At 47.2% G+C, this 21,994-nt stretch overlaps 1 protein-coding gene across 1 annotated transcript; it reads left to right on the forward strand.

The window, feature by feature from the left end:
• The first annotated feature begins 1,751 nt into the window (after positions 1-1,751).
• Positions 1,752-20,942, forward strand: LOC144605791 (hydroxycarboxylic acid receptor 2-like). Its single transcript, XM_078421351.1, has 3 exons — positions 1,752-2,636; positions 10,844-10,856; positions 20,824-20,942. Exons 1-3 carry the CDS (start codon positions 1,752-1,754, stop codon positions 20,940-20,942), a joined length of 1,017 nt encoding a protein of 338 aa, XP_078277477.1.
• The last annotated feature ends 1,052 nt before the right edge of the window (positions 20,943-21,994 follow it).

Genomic DNA, 21,994 nt, shown 5'->3' on the forward strand with positions numbered 1-21,994 from the left:
TAAGCGGGGTGTGGGCCAAATGCAAGCAAATGCGTTGGCAACTTGGTTACCATGGAAACATTGGGCCGAAGTGACCGCGTCCGTGGAGTATAATTCTAATTCTATAGATAGACACAAAATACTGGAGTAACTCAGCGGGTCAGGTAGCATCTCTGGAGAAAAGAAATGGTGACGTTTCGGGTGTAAACCCTTCTTCTCTTGCACAACAGGGTGCCAAGACCCGGGATGCCAATGCTACCACGAGAACCACCACTAACATCCACAGTCTCACCAACCTTCCTTCCGACACATCGTCTCTGATTCTATAACTGAATTGAGATTTAATGATACATATCTGCATGTTTGATATATTTTAGCGGTGCTGTTTATGTGTGTGGGGTGGGGGGGGGGGGGGGGGGGAGGGCTGCATTTGTAAAGTATTTAATATTCTGTCAACTGAGTTCATATGTTTGGGGAACATATAACTTTAATTATGGGTCCTCCCAGGATCTAGCCAGGGTCTGGTCCCAATCTTCCCATCTACCTCATTGCGGACATTGGACTTTTTCTCTGTAACTTTATCCCTTGGAGGGCAGGAGAAGGAGGGACGCTGTTTTTAGAGATGTATAAGATCATGGGGGGAGGGGGGGGGGGGGGATAGATAGGTTGAGGCATAATCTTAAGCTTTAAAATACCGACGTGCGCTATTGCAAAACTTTTTTTTTCAAAGATGAGGAAGGTCTTGATAAAGAATCAACAAAATCATGCAATTGTAACTCTGAACCATAAGCTTCAAAAACAAAATAGTTCCCCCAGCACTTTGTTTTTTTGTTCCGACAGCGATATATGTTGAGTTAGCGTGCAGAAGAGATTGAGTGATTTTGCTGTGCATTTCAGCCGCTCGAGTCATATCACCAATATGTTTATGATACAAGGAACTGCAGATGCTGGTTTACACCGAAGATAGACACAAAATACTGGAGCAACTCAGCGGCCAAGAAAAGGAATAGGCGACGTTTCGGTCGATACCCCTTCAGACTGAGTCAGGGGAGAGGGAAACGAGAGGTATTAAAAGGTTCAGAACATATCAAAGCCGTCTCCAATCACCCAGGAAAGGCGGAGCCCACAATGGTCCTTTGTTGGTTGAGGAAGAGGGTGTATTATCATCTCTGATTTGTTCTGATAGTTACCCTCTCCCCTGACTTCAGTCTGTAGACGGGTCTTGACCCGAAACGTCACCTGTTCCTTCTCTCCAGAAATGCTGCCTGACCCGCTGAGTTACTCCAGCACGCTGTGTCTATCTTCAATAAATATGGTGAAGGTAGACACAAAATGCCGGAGTAACCCAATGGGTTCAATATTGAACATACAGTGGTTGCTTTCCCGAGGCAGTGTTGGCCGTGGCGAGGGGATATGTGAGGATACAAACAGTGGCACTAGCAGGACGGATAGGGCGAGAGAGAGAGAGAGTGCAAGGGTTTATTCACAAAATGCTGGAGTAACTCAGCAGGTCAGGCAGCATCTCGGGAGAGAAGGAATGGGTGACGTTTCGGGTCGAGACCCTTCTTCAGACTGAGAGTGCAAGGGTAACTTGAAATGAGATAAATCATGATACAATCTACTGTTCTGCCTCTACTTTAGCTCCACCCGTCAGCTCTGCTGAAGCGGCAGGGCAGGGCAGGGCAGGGCTCCATATAAAGTGCATCATAGTCCAGCTGTTACTCACTCCCAGTTGAACAGCGCGGACTTAGTTGACTGCGACGTTCTCTAGGATGGACAACGAGACACGGGAATGCTCTGCAGGGGACATTGCATCGTCCTATAACCCCCCGGTCATCCTGATAACCTTCGTCCTGGGATTCATTGGGAATTCAATCGCTCTGTGGATCTTCTCTTTCCACGTGAAGTCGTGGACACCAAACACGGTGTATTCGCTGAACCTGGCCATCGCGGACACTCTGCTAATCTGCTGCCTGCCCTTTCGAGCGGTCTACTTTGTACGCGGCAAGGACTGGGTCTTCGGCGACGTTCCCTGCCGCCTGAAAGTCTTCATGATCTCCTTAAACCGGATTTGCAGCATAATCTTCTTGATGGTCATCGCCATCGACCGCTATTTCAAGGTGATCCACCCTTTCCACAGACTCAACAAGATCACTGCCAAGGGTGCGGCGAAGCTGGCGGGAGTCCTGTGGGTTGCGGCGGCGGCGATTTGTTCTCACTTGTTGAAGGAACGGCACGATTTTCAGCACCAAAACGTGACCAACTGTGAACCCTTCAAGATAAATCACAGCCTGGGTCCTACGACTATCTGGACTTACACCATATTTATTGTCTTCAAGTTTCTTTTACCGTTTTCGGTGATTCTTTTCTCCACCACCAGCATCGTCTGGAGGTTGAAACAGATGAAAGCTGAAATGAGGGCGAATTACAAGCGAGCGGCGAAGCTTGTGATCGCCGTGTCCACTGTCTTTGTCCTCTGCTTCTTGCCGACCAACGTCGCCGTGGTCGCCGTCTTAATCACCAAGCTACGAAGTGCCACGGACTGCAAGTCCTACATGGTCGCCGTGGATATCTTCCACAATACTTTGTTCATCACTTACTTCAACAGTGTGATGGACCCGGTCATTTACTACTTTTCCAGCTCAGCGTTCAGAGATGTTTTCAAGAAACCTTTTCATTGTCTCAGTTTAAGTCACTCGACATCAGCCACTGGCTTGGAAAAGCATCCAAAGGATGTCAAAGTAGAACTGGATGCGGATTGAATTCTGAACAGTAAACCCAGCCCGCGGTCTCATGCTGGGAGATGAAGGAAATGTGTGAGATCGGAATAGAGTCTCACAGAGTGGAAACAGGCCATTCCGCCCAACCTGCCCACACCGGCCAACATGTCCCATCCACACTAGTCCCACCTGCCTGCATTTGGCCCATATCCCTCTAAACCTGTCCTATCCATTTTCTTAAATATCACCATAGTACCTGGCTCAACTACCTCCTCCGGCAGATCGTTGCCTACACCTACCACACTTTGCGTGAAAATGTTACCACTCAGGTTCCTATTTAATCTTTCCCCCCTCACCTTAAACCTCTGTCCTCTGGTTCTCGGTTCCTCTACTCTGTGCGTCTGTCTACCCAATCTATTCCTTTCATGATTTTGTACCTCTGTAAGATCACCCCTCATCCTCTTGCGCGCCAAGGAATAGAGTCCTCGCCTGCTCAACCACTCACTTTAGCTAGGGAATGTGTAATTATAAATCATAGTGAATAAGTGTACAAACCCTGGAATAATGTTGAACAGAAACAATTATTATTGTGGTAATCTAATCCGCATGAAGACGTGCTCAAATAAACGGCAGTTCACTGTTGAAGTATGGCAATGCAAAAGGATTTCTTCAAAATCTTTAAAGTCACAGAGTCATACAGCACAGAAACAGGCCCTTTGGCCCAACTTGTCTGTGGCGACCAAGATGCCCCATCTACACTGTCTGTGTTTGGTCCATATCCTTCCAAACCTTTGCTATCCATGTAACTGTCCAAATGTCTTTTAAAGGGAGGATTTTTACTGTGTTTAGAGATTGTGATTCCCCATGTCATGTGTAACATTGCCTCTGGTAACTGGACCAGTGCCACCTAAGATGAGTTGATTTCCTCTGTGTAATGAAGGTAGACACAAAATGCTGGAGTAACTCAGCGGGTCAAGCAGCATCTCAGGAGAGAAGGAATGGGTGACGTTTTGGGTCGAGACCCTTCTTCAGAAGAAAGCTCTCGACCCGAAACGTCGCCCATTCCTTCTGTCCTGAGATGCTGCTTGACCCGTTGAGTTACTCCAGCATTTTGTGTCTATCTTCAATTTGAACCAGCATCTATCTGCATTTATTTTCCTACTCCGCTGTGTAATGAGGTGTACTAGGTGTGATGAGAGCTGCACTCCATTGGAAGTGACTGGTAGAAAAGGTGGTGAATCGTAGGTCTCAAGGTCTCCTGGCATGTGGAGACCCTCAGCAACGGGCCCAACACGCCCACCACGGAACCAGCAACCCACCCGGAGAGGGACGGCCAGCAAGCCGGGCCCCTGAAGACCGGGAACCGGAGAGGGGGTTGGAGGGCGTCGGTGACAGACGCTGGACAAAAAGACCCGGTAAGAAGGGGGGGCGGGGATACCTTCCCCACCCTCAAGGTCAGCTGCGGGAGGCGCCCCTGGGCAACGAGGGCCGGCCGAGGAGAGGGACCACGGTTCCTGGGACTGTAACATGGCACCAAAGTGGGGCCTCTTACATATGGACTCAGTGGACTGCTCTGTACTGTCTGTATTAACCGGGGGATTGAGCTTTTGTATGGTGATAGCCTTGCTGAACTGTATATAAAAAATTATTTCACCATACCTTGATGCACGAGGTAATAAAGAAACCATTGATAGGTGGCGTTTACATTAGTTACATTGTCATTGGTTTTTGTTTTAAAAGGAAATGGAATCCATGGAAAATTGACCAAATTTACCAGGAAGCTGCAGACTGCCAACAAATAGGGACAGATTGCCCTCTGTTCTCACAGGGGTGAGTTGTGTTCCAAAACTGTCTAGAATTGGAGATAATTGTAGAAACAAATAAACTGCAAATGCTTGTTTACAAAAAAAGACACAAAGTACTGGATTAACTCAATGGGTCAGGCATTGTCGAGAATGTGGTTTTCTACGTTCTCCAGAGATGCTGCCTGACCTGCTGAGTTACTCCAGCACTTTGTGTCTTTTTCAGAGATAACTGGATGCGAGTAATGTAAAATGTTGATGGGAACAGTGTTTGAAAATTAATAGTGTGCAGGAAGGAACTGCAGATGTTGGCTTACACCGAAGATAGACACAGAATGCTGGAGTAACTCAGGGGGTCAGAGAGCATCTCTGCAGAAATGGAATAGGTGATGTTTCGGGTCAAGACTCTTCTTCAGACTCTGTTTTGGGTGGAGACCCTTCTTCAGATTACATTTCGGATCGAGATCAGGTCTTAACCTGAAACGTCACCTATTCCTTTTCTCCAGAGATGCTGCCCGACCCGCTGTGTTACTCCCACATTTTGTGTCTCTATCTTCTTTGAAAATGAATTGTCAATTGGAGACAAAAAAGACTGCAGATACTGCAATCTTGAGCAAAACACCTACTGGAAGAACTTAGCGGGTCAGGCAGCATCTGCAGAGGGAATTGGCAGATAACGTTTCGGGCTGGGACCCGTATCGCAATCAGTGTCCTCTCCTGAAATGTTGCCCCTCCATTATATTCCCAGAAGTTTCCTGACCTGCTGAGTTCTCCCAGCACTATGTGTTTTGCTCAGGATTTGTTGCTTTGCATTTGTATTGTAGTTTTATAAACCCATTTTGGATGATGGGGTAGGTAAAAGGGGCAGGTACATTAAGCCTTGATGTTCAGGACGGAGTGATGGGAGTTGGTGGAGATGGAAGAGTGAGGTTTATGGCGGGAACATCGTATATTGAAATGGGGGGAACAGCGATGGTGGTGGCTTCATGTTGGAGTCATCAAAAACATGTTGTATATGCAGGATGAGAATCCAATCCAGGATCTGGGAGTGGGAGGATCAAAGCCCAGGGAAGGGATGCGATACAAATAGACTCATTGGAAGTCTACGGAATCAATGGTTGGAAGATCTGGAGCAAAGGTTGGGATTGGGAGAATGGTTGAGACAGAGAGAAGATTTTCTCCGCCAGTGAGTCATCAATGCCCTGGCACCTGTCGAGAACTCTTAAGGCACCTCTTTCACATTGATGACACGATGATAACCTTTGGACAGGATTCTGTGAAGTTAGCCAAAGACTATCTTTCTTTTGATTGGAATTGGTTGTCTTTGTTGTGTCACAAGTCAGAGTCATACAACGTGGGAACAGACCATACAGCCCACACTGACCAGTAGACTGCTATCTATATTAACTCCATCTTTCACCATTGCCCATGGCCTTCTATGTCTTTTCCATTCAAGTGCTCATGTGGACACTTCTTGACTGCAGTCAGTGACTCTCTTCCACCACTAACACCAGCATTATATTCCAGGTACAGGCTCTCCCTGGGTTATGAACACCTGACCTATGACCCAATCAATCCTTCGTCTCCCTGCCCCCGTCCAGCAGAAGACACAGAAGTTTGAAAGCATGCACCACTAGACGCACAAACAGCTTCTTCCGCTCAGTTTTCAGGCATCTGACCAGTCCTTCTATAACCTAGGGTACTGTCCGATTCACCTCCACTCCATTGAGGATATTGGACTTTGTCTAAGGAAACGGTAGCTTTGCTGCCTTAGAGCACCAGAGACCTGGGTTCAATCCTGACTGTGGGTGCTGTCAGTATGGAGTTTGCACGTTCTCCCCATGACCATGTGGGTTTTGCCCGGGTGCTCTGGTTTCCTCCCACACTCCAAAGACGTGCAGGTTAATTGGCTTGGTATAAATTGTAAATTGACTCTAGCGTGCAGGATGGGGCTAGTGTGTGGGGATTGCTGGTCAACATGGTCTCGGTGGTCTGAAGGTCCTGTTTCCACGCTGTATCTCTAAACTAAACTAAACTGATGCGCTACAATGCTGAGAACTATATTCAGCACTCTGTATCTTCCCCTTTGCTCTACCTGTTGTACTTGAGGTTGAGCTGATTGTGTCTATGTCTGGTCTATCTGATCTGTTTGGATAGCATGCAAAACAAAGCTTCTCACTGTACATGTGACAATAATAAGCTTAAACTTAAACCTAAACAGCATATATGTGAACAAGGTCCCATGAATATTATTAAACTCCAATGAGAACTAGTCGAGAAAAAACCCTGTTTCCATGTAACCCCACAGTCATTGTCTCTTCACACAGTCTGCCAGTTTAACGGCAGGAGACACTTGGTTTGGAAGTTGGCAGGGAACCGGTTCTATTAAAAAAAGACACAAAGTGCTGGAGTAACTCAACAGGTTAGGCAGCATCTCTGGAGAACATGGATAAGCAATGTTTCAAAACTTTGCCTATCCATGTTCTCCAGAGATGGTGCCTGACCCATTGAGTTACTTCAGCACTTTGTGTCTTTTATTGTAAATCAGCATATACAGTTCCTTGTGCCTTCATTTTATTTCTATTAAAACTTGTGCAAGAATGCTCTATTAAACATTCTAACAACCACTGATACTTCTTGCCCATCAAAACCAGTTATTGTGTGTGGGACTTCCAGACTCTGTACCACTGTGACTGGGCAGGGGAGGACTAGAAATAATGCTCCATTCAACATCTTCCACTTTGGAATAAGCTTCCACTTTGATCTCATTTTCACACCTTACGCTTCCATATCTCTATGTCTCCCTCTCCCATGACTCTCAGTTTGAAGAAGGGTCTCTATGCGAAACGTTACCCATTCCTTCTCTCCAGAGATACTTCTCTCACACTGAGTTACTCCAGCAGTTTGTGTATATCTTCGATGTAAACCAGCATCTGCAGTTCCTTCCAACACCTTTGTACCTTTCTCCAGTGCAGATTAACTTTGATTTTGAGCTGTCTGCCGTCACATTGATTGAAAGACACAGCCTGGAAACAGGCCCTTTGCCTCACCGTGTCCACGCCGACCATCACCCATTCACACTAGTTACTACGTTGTCCCACTTTCTCATCCACTCCCCACACACGAGGGGCAATTTACAGAGGGCCAATTAACCTACAAACCCACAGATTGTTTTGTATGTGGGAGGAAACTGGAGCACCCGGCGGAAACCCACATGATCACAGGGAGAACATGCAAACTCCACACAGACAGCACCCGAGGTCAGGATCGAACCCGGATTTCTGGCACTGAGGCAACAGCTCTACCAGCTGCACTGCCCTGGTAAGTCAACCACATGGTTTGTGATGACATCGACGACAAGCCTACCAGCTCCCTCAGTTATCTGGATTGTGGGAATGTGTTGCTTGGACAGAAATGCTTTGCGAGAAGTAATCCATCAAATTGAGGAATCAAGAACCAGAGGACATAGGTTTAACGTGAAGGGGGAAAGATTTAATATTAATCTTAGGGGTAACTTTTCCACACAAAGCGTGTATGGAACGAGCTGCCAGTGGAGGTAGTTCTTCTCTCTTCTTTCATATGTCAACTACAACAATCAAAAGTGGCAATTGGTGCTTCAGAGTACCGTAGTTGACGCTTTGCCGAAAGTTTTGCCAGTTCTGTAGAACTACCCAGGGTGGACAATGAGGACCTAAAGCAGCTCCCGCCCCAGTGGAGGTAGTTGAGGCAGGGACTATTGCAATGTATGAGAAACATTTAGACAGGTACATGGATAGGACAGGTTTGGAGGGATAAGGGCCAAATGCGGGCAGGTGGGACCAGTGTAGATGGGACATGTTGGTCGGTGTGGGCAAGTTGGGGCGAAGGGCCTGTTTCCACACTGCATGTCTCTGTGACTGAAATGGCTGCATTGTTACCATGCACAGGATGCCTGCTTCTCTGACATTCATCTCTGAGAGAATGTGATAGATGAATGCGAGGCGAGTCATATTTACTGAGTTTGTAACACTCTGCCAAATATTATGCATTCAGTAGGTTTATACCATCACTTCATCCTTTATTTTGCAGCTTACGAGTTGGGTCAGAATAAATCAACGTATTATTCCCTATCCAACGCCAGCTATTTCTTTGAGATTTGGTTCCAGCTGTCTAACCACTCATGTTTTGTTTACTTCATTTTCAATTGCTTTCTAGCTGGAAACAAAGCTGAATTTCTATTGGAATATTTTCAAAGAAAGACAAATTTTATCGCCTTTTTATCCCATTTATTTATCTCCTACTTTTTCTGCAAAGTTAATTATTGGTTTAGGTTCCTCCTTCCCTTTTTGTCCCAAGACTTCATACTGTAGCTGGAATAGTTTTAGTATCTCCTACCTTGAAAACAGACAAAATATTAATTGTTTCCAGATGCAGCATGAAAACAGGACCTTCGGCCCACGCCAAGCCTCGATCACCCGTTCATACTTGTTCTATGTTATTCCACTTCTTTCACACTGGGGGCCATTTGCAGAGGGATATTAACCAACTAACCTGCATGTCTTTGGGATGTGGGAGGAAACTGGAAGCACCCAGGAGAAAACCCACGCGGTCACGGAGAGATTGTACACAGACAGCACCGAAGGTCAGGATCAAACCTGGGTCTCTGGCGCTGTGAGGCAGCAACTCTACCACTGCACTACTGTGCCATTCTATTCAAATTCTTATCATTTGTCCTCTAGTCTCATTCTCTAAGTAACCAGGGCCCTTTAGCCCAACTTGCCCATGTTGACCCAGATGCCCCACCTACTGTGGTCCCACCTGCCCGTGTTTGGCCCAGATCCCTCTAAATCTTTCCTATCCATGTACATGTCCAAATGTCCTTTACATGTCACATAAACCAGATTGCCACAAAAGCAAACAGAACTTTGGGCCTTCTCTGGAGAAATTTATCCGGTTGTCACAAACCAACAAAACACTTGTCCGCCCATTGTTGGAATATTGCCAGACAATATAGAACCCTCACCAGAAACATAACATTGACACCCTTGACAAGGTTCAGAGGCCTGCAGCACGGTTTGTTTATGACTACTCAAGACAGTCAAGTGTCTCCGATATAGACAATAGACAATAGACAATAGGTGCAGGAGTAGGCCATTCAGCCCTTCGAGCCAGCACCGCCATTCAATGCGATCATGGCTGATCACTCTCAATCAGTACCCCGTTCCTGCCTTCTCCCCATACCCCCTCACTCCGCTATCCTTAAGAGCTCTATCCAGCTCTCTCTTGAAAGCATCCAACGAACTGGCCTCCACTGCCTTCTGAGGCAGAGAATTCCACACCTTCACCACCCTCTGACTGAAAAAGTTCTTCCTCATCTCCGTTCTAAATGGCCTACCCCTTATTCTCAAACTGTGGCCCCTTGTTCTGGACTCCCCCAACATTGGGAACATGTTATCTGCCTCTAATGTGTCCAATCCCCTAATTATCTTATATGTTTCAATAAGATCCCCCCTCATCCTTCTAATGTTAAATCGCTTTGGCTGGGGGTGGCAGGAGTCAAGACGCACCAAAGCCCACTTATGTACTGTCTACAAAGAGACTCATGGCATCATCTCCAGTAACATATCTCACTTTATTCAATCCAATACCCAGAAATTTACAAACCAGTCCTCAGGTCACTTTATTTATACTAGAATTAGAGCAAACAAAAATAGCTCCCTACAGTCACTATATTCATGGAGTGAACATTTTTCCCGACACCACCAGATGTGCACCAACCTTGTCACTCTTCAAGTCACAGCTCGACAACTTGGACATGGATATGGATCTCACCAAACTTGCCCACATAAAAATCTAAATAACCTTTTTGCAACCGGTACCCATGCGAGCGAAACCTGCACGAGATAGCCCAGCTGTTGGCGGTTGTGCAGTAGAAAGCAGAAACAGAAATGTTGTTATATGGTACCTGCCTCAACTATGTCCTCTGACAGCTCATTCCAAATGCCCATCACTGCGCAAAACAAATGCCATTCAGGTTCCTATTAACTCTTTCCCCTCTCATCTTAAACCTATGCCCCTTGGTTCTTGATTTCACTACTCTGGGTAGAAGACTGTGCATTTACCGTATCTATTTGCCTTAGAATTTTATGCACCTCAATAAGAACAACCCTCAGTGTTGTGATATTATAGGGACTACTTTGTTGTAGCACAAGGACTGCTTTGTTTGCCTGTGTAGTAATGTGCATATAAGGTAATGATGTGATTAGGTGATCACTCTGGTTCCAGGTGGCCACAGAATAAACAGCCTGGAGTTAAGCTCCAGCATTGTAACCTTTTACACGCATGTACTTGTGGTCCGTCCAGAGTCTCAACAAAGGTACAACAGGTACCGGACCACGAAGTACAACACTCAGCCTCCTGTGCTTCAAAGACTAAAGCCTGCCCAACCTCTCCCTACAGCTCAGGAAAATAACTGCAGATGCTGGTACAAATCGAAGGTATCACAAAATGCTGGAGTAACTCAGCAGGTCAGGCAGCATCTCAGGAGAGAAGGAATGGGTGACGTTTCAGGTCGAGACCCTTCTTCAGACTGATCACATCTCCCTATAGCTCAGTCCCCCAATTCTTGGCAACATCCTTGTAAATCTTCTCTGCACACTTTCCAGCTTAACGACATCCTTCCTACAGCAGGGTGACCAAAACTGAACACAATTGTCCAAACACTGCCTCACCAACATCTCCTGTCAATGTTCCACTTGGGTTACAATACTGCCATCTACCTAGGATGTGGAGCATTTCACTGTCTGATGTGTGCTTACTGCTAAAAGGACAGGCTTAATAATCAGGGTTAAAGCTCAGGTTTAGGGGTCTTCCTCTTAACCTTTTCCTTTCAAAACTCCTCGGTATGATAGTGTCCTTTTAGATAGCAATGATTAGTTTCCCTGCCATAGGATTGAAAAGCAATAATTTCACAGACTTACGAGAGTCATAGTCATACAGAGGGATATTAACCAACTAACCTGCATGTCTTTGGGATGTGGGAGGAAACTGGGAGCACCCAGGAGAAAACCCATGCAGTCACGGAGAGATTGTACACAGACAGCACCCGAGGTCAGGATCAATCCTGGGTCTCTGGCGCTGTGAGGCAGCAACTCTATCACTGCGCCACTGTGCCATTCTATTCATATTCTTATCATTTGTACCCTAGTCTCATCCTCTAAGTAACCAGTGCCCTTTAGCCCAACTTGCCCATGTTGACCCAGATGCCCCCATCTACAGTGGTCCCACCTGCCCGTGTTTGGCCCAGATCCCTCTAAATCTTTCCTATCCATGTCCATGCCCAAATGTCCTTTAAATGTCACATAAACCAGATTGCCACAAAAGCAAACAGAACTTTGGGCCTTCTCTGGAGAAATGTATCCGGTTGTGACAAACCAACAAAGGAGGTAGCGTACAAATCACTTGTCCGCCCACTGTTGGTATATTGCCAGACCATATAGGACCCTCACCAGAAACATAACGTTGACACCCATGACAAGGTTCAGAGGCGTGCAGCACGGTTTGTTTGTGACGACCACTTAAGACAGTCAAGCGTCTCCAATATGTTAAATCGCCTTGGCTGGGAGTGGTAGGAGTCAAGAAGATCAGCCCTCAGCCTCCTGTGCTTCAAAGACTAAAGTCCTAGCCTACCCAACCTCTTCCTATAGCTCAGGAAAATAACTGCAGATGCTGGTACAAATTGGAGGTATCACAAAATGCTGGAGTAACTCAGCAGGTCAGGCAGCATCTCAGGAGAGAAGGAATTCGTGACGTTTCGGGTCGAGACCCTTCTTCAGACTGATCACGTCTCCCTATAGCTCAGCCCCCAACATCCTTGTAAATCTTCTCTGCACACTTTCCAGCTTAACGACATCCTTCCTACAGCAGAGTGACCAAAACTGAACACAATTGTCCAAACACTGCCTCACCAACATCTCCTGTCAATGTTCCACTTGGGTTACAACACTGCCATCTACCTAGGATGTGGAGCATTTCACTGTCTGATGTGTGCTTACTGCTAAAAGGACAGGGTTAATAATCAGGGTTAAAGCTCAGGTTTAGGGGTCAAGGCTCAGAGTTCAGTGTCAGGGATGGCTTATTGCAAAGGACAAGTGTAGCTGAGGAATGGCCAAAAACCTATACTCTAAACCTTAAACCTTTCCTTTCAAAACTACTCAGTATGATAGTGTCCTTTTAGATAGCAGTGCTTAGTTTCCCTGCCATAGGACTGAAAAGCAATAATTTCACAGACTTACGAGAGTCATATTCATACAGTGTGAAAACAGGCCCTTCAACCCAACTTGCCCATGCCAACTAACATGCCCCATCTACACTAATCCCACCTACCTGCGTTTGGCCCACTTCCCTCTAAACCTCTCCTATCCATGTACCTGTCTAAATGTTTTTTTAAACGTTGTGATAGTACCCGCCTCAACTATCTCCTTTGGCAGCTTGTTCCATGTACTTACCAACATTTGTGTAAAAAATGTTGCTCCCCACGTTCCCATGAAATCTTTCCATTCCTCACCTTAAACGTATGCCCTATGTAGATTAATTCATTGGCTTGCCTACACACCTAACATTAAATGGTAACGTTGTGCACCCGAAGTCAGATAGACACCAGACGAGGCAAGTGGAGCAGATATGCTAGAGAAATAGAAGAGTTGCATTGTGCTCAATATTGAGATTAGTTGATTGATTGATAGATATACCATGGAAACAGGCCCTTCAGCCCACCGAGTCCACACCGACCATTGATCGCCCGTTCATACCAGTTCAATGTTGTCCCGTTTCTCATCCACTCCCTACACACTTTGGACAATTTATAGACACCAATTATCCTGCAGACCCACACATCTTTGGGATGGCTATTATTTTTAAACTCCATCTGTTTACAGAGCTAAATTTAAAATACCCTTGTCAGGTTGGAGTTTGAACTTTAGCCTCTCGAGCTTACATCTTTCCAAGTTTCTGTATTAATAATCTAGTAATTTATACTCAATATCAGCATCCACAAGGTTTGATTTACATGGAAGTCAAACACTGCAAAAATAATGTTTGTGATTACTTGATCTTTTAGTTTAAAGATACAGAATGGAAACAAACCCTTTGACCCACTGAATCCACCCAACCATCGATCACCCGTTCACAGTAGTTCCATGTTATCCCACTTTGGCATCCACTTCCTAGGGCTAATTAATCTACAAACCTGCACATCTTTGGGATGTGGGAGGAAACTGGAGCACCCAGAGGAAACTCATACAGAACATGCAAACTCCACATAGATGTTCCATGTCGAGTGATACTGATCTCCAAAGACTAATTTAAGAAGAACCATGACACATGACGTTGATGTCATGCTTCAATGGAAATTCTGGACCGTTTACGATGTAGAAAGTAGAGTTTATAAATTTGGAAAAAGTGTGACGAGACAGAAAATATTTTTAAACAGAAATGGAAAATCTGGATGTGAAAGAGGATGTGGAAGGAAAGGAATGAGGAGGTGGCATTTCCTTTCTGAACTGAATAAGGAACTAATCGAAACATATCATAATCACAAACCAATTTCCAAATAAGGAACTATCCCAAATCCTTGCACCCTCTGACTTCACATCTTCCACTTGGAGACACAGATGCGAAATATTGTTTATTAATTTCCTTCCCCAGATGCTGCCTGAACCGCTGGATTTCTCCAGCACTGTTAAAAAAAGACACAAAGTGTTGGTGTATCTTTGCCTTGTTTTGTAAACCAGTATCTACAATTCCTTGCTTCCACCTTTTCCAGCGCTATGTTTTGTGCTCACACTTCCTCTTAGGGTGACACAGTGGCACAGCGGTAGAGTTGCTGCCTTAAAGCGCCAGAGACCCGGTTTCGATCCTGACTACAGTTGCTGTCTGTACGGAGATTGTACGTTCTCCCCATGACCACATGGATTTTCTCTGGGCGCTCCGGTCTCCTCCCACATTCCAAAGACATACAGGTTTATAGGTTAATTGGCTTCTGTAAAATGGTAAATTGTCCCTAGTGTGTAGGATAATGTTAGTGTATGGGGTGATTGCTGGTCGATGTGAACTCGATGGGCAGAAGGGACTGTTTCCACATTGTATCTCTCTATCTTTTATCTGAAAAATAAAAGGCAATAGAAAATAATTATTCCAAGCTAAATTTATAAATGGAATTCTACCAATTGTGTATGAAATATCTCCTCTCCTCACATGCAGTCATTGCCTTCCATGTGACATCTGTCCCAATGCCTCCAGATAAAACATGAAACATAGAACAAAGCAAGTTCTCAGCAAGGGAACAGGTCCTTTGGCTTACAATGTTTGTGCCGAACATGATGCCAGGTTAAACTAATCTGATCTACCTACACATGATCCATATCCCACCATTCCCTGCATATCCATGTGCTTATCTACAAGCCTCTTAAACATCACTAATATATCTGCCTCCACCATCACCCATGGCAGCACATTCCAGGCACCCACCACCCTCTTTGCCCCACACATTTCCTTTACACTTTCCCTGATCCCGACTGCCTCATCTTCACCATGGATGTCCATTCACTCGACATCTCCAAAGATAGGCACAAAATGCTGGAGTAACTCAGTGGGTCAGGCAGCATCTCTGGAGAAAAGGAGTAGATGACATTTCCGGTCAAGACCCTTCTTCAGACTCTTCTCCAGAGATGCTGCCTGACCTGCTGAAGTACTCCTGCAATTTCTGTCTATCTTTGGTGTAAACCAACATCTGCAGTTCTTTCCTACAAACTCTACATCTCCCTTCCACACCTGGACAGAGAAATATTTACTCTGATATCTTTAAACCATTCAGTTCAGCAGCCTCACCGGTTACTCTGAACCACTTCCCCATTCCAGGAAATATGCACAGACCTTGAAAACTATACCGACAGCAAGAGCTGTTTTACAAAAAAACCAAGTAAAGTGCTGGGAATAACTCAGCAGGTCAGGCAGCATCTTGGGAGAACATGGATCAGTGACGTTTTGGGTCGGGACCATTTCTTCCCCACATCTCTTTACCCTTCCCCTCCCTATGCCCCAACTGGTCTCACATCGTTCCCTCCGCCCCTCCTCCACCTATATTACCACCTCTGGCTTCACAATTCAAAACTCTTCAATCCTTTTTTCTCACACCTTCGTTTTTTTCCATCTCTGGCCTTTGTCCAACTATCTGCCCACAAAAGTCCCCCCTTGCCTGTGGCACCTCCTCTCCCCCAGCGTTCATCTCCCCTATCACCCCTCCCCCCCCCACAATCAGTCTGAAGAGGGGTCCCAACCCAAAATGTCACCTATCCATATTCTCCAGCTGCCAGACCTGTTGAGTTGTGTGTCTTTTGTGGAAACTAATCAAATGCCCCTTGCTAAAGTTCATATTATGGCGAGTCTGAAGGCTTGTACTTTGTTAAAGAAGTTTATTGCGGTAGCAATATTCAGTTACAAAGATAACAACCGAGATCGCAGATGACCATTAAACTCAAACTATTCACATCGAAGTCCTCTTCCCACTGACTGGTTTTGGGCGCCAAAACCACCACGTGACCTTGCTGGCCAATCCGAGGGTTCGACTCTCAGGACCAATCCCTATGGTCGCTACATGACCTCCCCCAGAACCCGAGGTACGGAATCTAGCAGGGAGCCGGATTTCGTGACCAGAACGAATAAGGAGAGGGGCTACAGGAACCACAGGAGCAGGAGGTCCCGGGTCGGAGGGAATTGCAGGAGGACGGCCCCGTCGAGGGGGTTGACCGACCAGGACAGGATGGTCCTGATCCAAGTGGGGAGGTTTGAGCCTGGACACAGAGACGAGCTCTCTCCTGCCCCCAACATCTAAGGTGAAAGTGACCGTTCCTTTTCGCAACACGCGGAACGGTCCTTCATAGACCCTCTGCAACGGGGAACGATGGGCATCCCTATGCAGAAACACAAATTCACAGTCCTTCAAGGCTGGCGGTTCATGCACCATGGAACACCCGTGACGTGAAGTAGGAACCAGAGCTAGGGAACCCACTCGCGCCCAGAGTGATGCTAAAATCGACGGAACCGAGGGCTGCTGTCCAGAGGACTCCAGAAGGAAATCCCCGGGCACTCTGAGTGGCGAGCCATATACCAGTTCCACAGACGATGTTCCGAGATCCTGCTTAGGAGCAGTACGGATGCCCAAAAGGACCCAGGGGAGCTGGTCTACCCAGTCAGGGCCGTCCAGCCGCGCACTGAGGGCAGACTTAAGTTGTCGGTGAAATCTCTCCACGAGCCCATTAGCCTGTGGGTGATACGCCGTGGTCTGCTGCAACCTGGAACCGTACATCACCGCTAGCATATCCCAAAGGGCAGAGGTGAACTGGGACCCCCGGTCGGTGGTGATGACGGACGAAACACCGAAACGGGCCACCCAATGGAGGGCCAGGGCCCGGGCAGAAGAGGCGACGGAGATGTCGGACAACGGGAAGGCCTCCGGCCAACAGGTATATCTGTTAACCACCGTGAGTAGGCGAGTGTAGCCCCTAGAGGAAGGTAAAGGCCCAACTAAATCAACATGAATGTGGAAAAAACGGACCTCAGGAACCACAAACTCCTACGCAGGAGGTTGGATGTGCCGGTGAACTTTAGAGGTCTGGCAGGGAACACAGGATCGGGCCCAAGTGGCTACTTGCTTCCGCAGGCCATGCCACACAAATCTAGCAGCTACTAAGGCGGAGGTGGAGCGAATGGACGGGTGTGCCAGCCCATGAATGGCATCAAACACCCGGCGCTGAAGGGCGGCCGGCACCACCGGCCTGGGGCGGGGAAGGGAAACATCACACCAGACTTTTGTACCCGCAGGTCCACAAGCCACTTGGGCCAACTTCAACTCCGAAGTGGTGGACTGGTATGCTGAGGCAGTGTCTGCCAGGCGCTGTGCCTCCGCAAGCTCCTGGAAATCTACCTCACATTCCACCGCTGAAATTGGGGAAACGGCTGGCCTGGACAGGGCATCAGCAACGGCATTAAGCTTACCCGCGACGTGGCGAACATCCGTGGTAAACTCTGAGATGGAAGTCAGCTGCCGCTGCTGGCGGGCCGACCATGGGTCCGACACTTTTGAAAAAGCAAAAGTCAGCGGTTTATGATCAGTAAAGGCCATGAACGGGCTGCCTTCTAGAAAATACCTAAAGTGGCGGACAGCTAAATAGAGAGCCAGAAGCTCCCGGTCAAAGGCGCTATATTTCAGCTCAGCCTGGTTAAGCTGTCGGCTGAAAAACGCCAAGGGCTGCCAACTGCCATCAACATGCTGTTCCAAGACCCCTCCCACCGCCACGTCTGACGCATCGATCGTCAGGGCCGTGGGGGCGGAGGTGCTCGTGTGGACGAGCATGGTGGCATCAGCCAGAGCCATTTTAGCTGCCTCAAAGGCGTCTCGGCCGCAGGACCACTCCAACTCGACAGGTTTGCCCGCAAGACACTGGAAGAGCGGATGCATGATCCGTGCTGCCGGCACGAACCTGTGGTAGAAATTCACCATCCCTACAAACTCCTGCAACCCCTTTACCGTGGTGGGCCGCGGAAAGGCACGAACTGCCTCCACTTTTTCCGGCAAAGGAGTGGCACCGGCCGAGGTGATCCGGTGACCTAGGAAATCAATAGAGGAGAGACCAAATTGACACTTTGAGGGGTGAATGATTAGCCCGTGGTCTTGAAGCCGCTGGAACACGGTCCGTAAATGGACCAGATGTTCTTGCTCCAAGCGACTTGGGACCAGGATATCATCCAAATAAAAACAAAAGACAATTCCCGACCGACATGGTCCATAAGCCTCTGGAACGCCTGCGCCGCGTTTTTCAAACCGAAACGCATACGCAACCATTCGAACAACCCGAACGGAGTGATCGTGGCAGCCTTTGGTACGTCTTCCGGATGCACAGGAATCTGGTGGTCCCCGCACCAAATCAATTTTGGAAAACACCGTAGCACCTTCCAGACTAGACGAGAAGTCCTGGATGTGCGGTATGGGGTAGCGGTCTGCAGTGGTGACGGCGTTAAGACGCCGGTAATCTCCACATGGTCTCCATCCCCCAGATGCTTTGGAGACCATATGCAATGGAGAGGCCCACGGGCTGTCGGAACGACGGCAATGCCCATTTGTTCCATCTTCTGGAATTCTTTACGCGCAACCATTAGTTTGTCCGGCGGCAATCTCCGGGCCCGAGCGAAAACGGGGAGCCCCTCGGTGGAAATATAATGGACAACGCCGTGCTTTGCAGATGGGGCGTCAAAACGCTGAATGAGCAGCTCCAGAAACTCAGCCAGGACCTCAGCATACGGGGCGGAGGCCGCGACTACGGCCTGGACAGTCGGGCTGGGCGGGGTGGCAGGCGGTGGAATAACGTTCAGTGCAAGATAAAGTCTAGTTAAGTCCGATTAAAGATAGTTTGAGGGTCTCCAATGAGATAGTTGGTAGGTCAGGATCACTCTCTAGTTGGTAATAGGATGGTTCAGTTGCCTGAACCTAACTACATAAATTACACTTTATTTCAATACTTGCGCTTTAAGATCTCTTTACTTTATATAAACGAAGGGTTTCTAGTAAACTTAGAGGAAATGGTAGGTCACAGATGTAAAATTCCCCCTTTCAATAGAAGTACAGCACTTCCTCTATAACTAGCCGAGGAGTCCTGTAACCAAAGCAATCCAATGCAGCTGTCCTGTATATGTGTGTGTGTGTCCACACATCCTTCCTCCTCATTCACCTTTCCCCTTTCTCCTCTCTCCCCCCTCCCTCCTCTCCTTGCACATCATTTGAATGGACACTGTTTTTATATTGCTATTACAACATCTATTTTTAAACAGGTTAAGTTATTCAGTCTGCATCATTTCGAAGTTGACCGATCGAAAGCAATATGAAGGGTAAATATAGACGACCAGTGAAGCTTGTGACGACTAAGGCAGTAGTTTTTCTCTCCCATTCCTTCTCTCCAGAGATGCTACCTGACCCGCTGAGTTACTCCAGCATTTTGTGTCTACCTTCGATTTAAACCAGTATCTGCAGTTATTTTTCCTACGGTAGTTTTTCTCCTCTGTTCCTTGCATGCCAATATTACTGCAGTCACAGTTGTGTTGACAAAGTTAAAGTGCCACACAGACTGTAAGTCAGAGCATAACTCAAAGAGCGGGATTAACTCAGTGGGTTTGGCAGCAGCTGTGGAGGGAATGGATAGGGAACGTTTGGGGTTGGGACTCTTCTTCAGACTGATTGTACTAGGTGGGGGAAAGCTGTTAAGAGGGATGGGGCGCGACAAAGCCTGACAAGGGGTAGGTCGATACAGTTCAGGGGGGTTTGATTGGGAGACCGGTGGAATGGGTGTCAAGGGATAGAGGTGAAAAGGAGACAAAAGGGTGTCAGATAAGGATGGCGGCACGGTAGCGCAGCGGTAGAGTTGCTTTACAGCGAATGCAGCGCCGGAGACTCAGGTTCGATCCTGACTACGGGTGCTGCACTGTAAGGAGTTTGTACGTTCTCCCCGTGACCTGCGTGGGTTTTCTCCGAGATCTTCGGTTTCCTCCCACACTCCAAAGACGTACAGGTATGTAGGTTAATTGGCTGGGTAAATGTTTAAAAAAATTGTCCCTAGTGGGTGTAGGATAGTGTTAATGTACGGGGATCGCTGGGCGGCACGGACTTGGTGGGCCGAAAAGGCCTGTTTCCGGCTGTATATATATGATATGATATGATAAGGAGAGGAGAGGAGAGGAGAGGAGAGGCGAGGAGAGTGAAATGTAAAGCTGGAGGGAGGGATATGGGTGCAATGGATCAGAGAAGGGAAAAAGGGGGGGGGGTTAGAAGGGAGATGGGAGACTTGGGGATGGGAGATGAGTGTACGGAGTAGGGGACAGGAGTGACTGGGGAGTGTCTGGAGATGGTGGGAGACATGGGTGCACATTGGCATTACTTGAAATTGGAGAAATCAATGTTCGTACCGCTGGGTTACAAGCTACCCAAGCGGACTACGAGATGCCGTTCCTCCAGTTTGCGTGTGGCCTCACTCTGGCAACCGCGGAGGCGAAGGACAGAAAGGTCAGTATGGGAATGGGAAGGGGACTTGAAATGGTTCACAACAGGGAGATCCAGCAGGCCTTGGTGGACAGAGAGCAAGTGTTTGCAAAATGATCACCTTGTCTACGCTGTGAGTCATGTAACGCAACAGTTAATATCCTTTATCATACATTGGTTGGAACATACTTGAAAATTGTGGTCAACCTAATCGTTTTTTGTTCTTCAAATTTAGCATTCAAATTTCCTTTCAAGGAAGCTCTCGTTCATTCTCATTTGAAGTCTCGCAAATCAGCCACAAGTTACGAGACTGAAGAAGAGAAATCCAATGTCAAGTACACTGTGAATCAACAGTTGGGCTCTGCATGTCCGCTTTAACATGTGCAAACTGATCAACCCAGATGCTTGGTAACACTGTGCAATTTAGAGCATTGCTTCTGGTAGATTTAGAGATACAGCGTGGAAACGGGCCCTTCCTGCCCACCGAGTCCATGCCGACGATCGATCACATGTACACTAGTTCTTTGTTATCCCACTTACGCATCCCCTCCCTGCACACTAGGGGCAATTTACAGAAGCCACGTGTCTTTGGGATGTGGGAGCAAACTGGAGCACCCAGAGGAAACCCACGTTGGCACGGGGAGAATGTGCAAACTTTACGCAGACAACACACAAGGTCGGGATCGAACTCGGATCTCTGGTACTGTGAGGCAGCAAATCTACCACTGCGCCGTTGTGCAGCCCCTTGGAATAAACTGGGATATCACCAATTTTAAACAATTTGTCAATGACTAGAGGACACAGCCTCAGAATAAAAGGGTGTGCCTTTAGAATGGAGATGACGAGGATTTTTTTTCGTCAGAGAGTGGTGAATCTGTGGAATTCATTGCCACAGATGGCTGTGGAGACCAAGTCATTTGGTATTTTTAAAACAGAGATCAACAGGCTCTTTATTAGTAAGGGCATCAAAGGTTACGGGGAGAAGGCAGGAGAATGGGGTTTCTTTAGCTTCCCACAGTGTCTTCAGAAATATCTGATGAGGCCTGGGAGATTTATCTACCTCCATATATCTTAGACCCTTCAGCACCTCCTCAACCATAATTCAGACTGTCATCAAGACATTTCCTTTAAGTGTCCCAATTCCCCAGTCTTCATGTCTTTCTCTACCGTAAAATAAGAGGAGAAATACTTGCTGAGGATAGACACAAATGCTGGAGTAACAGCGGGACAGGCAGCATCTCTAGAGAAAAGGAATGGGTGACGTTTCGAGTTAAGACCTCTCTTCAGTCGAATCTGAAGAAGGGTCTCGATCGAAAGATCTGATTTACTCCAGCATCTGCAGTTCCTTCCTGCTTATTGAGGACCTTGCCCATCTGCTGAGCTCTACACAGAGATGACAGCTTTGGTTTCTGAGGAGCCCTGTTCTCTCT

This window comes from Rhinoraja longicauda, chromosome 25 (genome assembly GCF_053455715.1).
Source record: "Rhinoraja longicauda isolate Sanriku21f chromosome 25, sRhiLon1.1, whole genome shotgun sequence".
Lineage (NCBI taxonomy): Eukaryota > Metazoa > Chordata > Chondrichthyes > Rajiformes > Arhynchobatidae > Rhinoraja > Rhinoraja longicauda.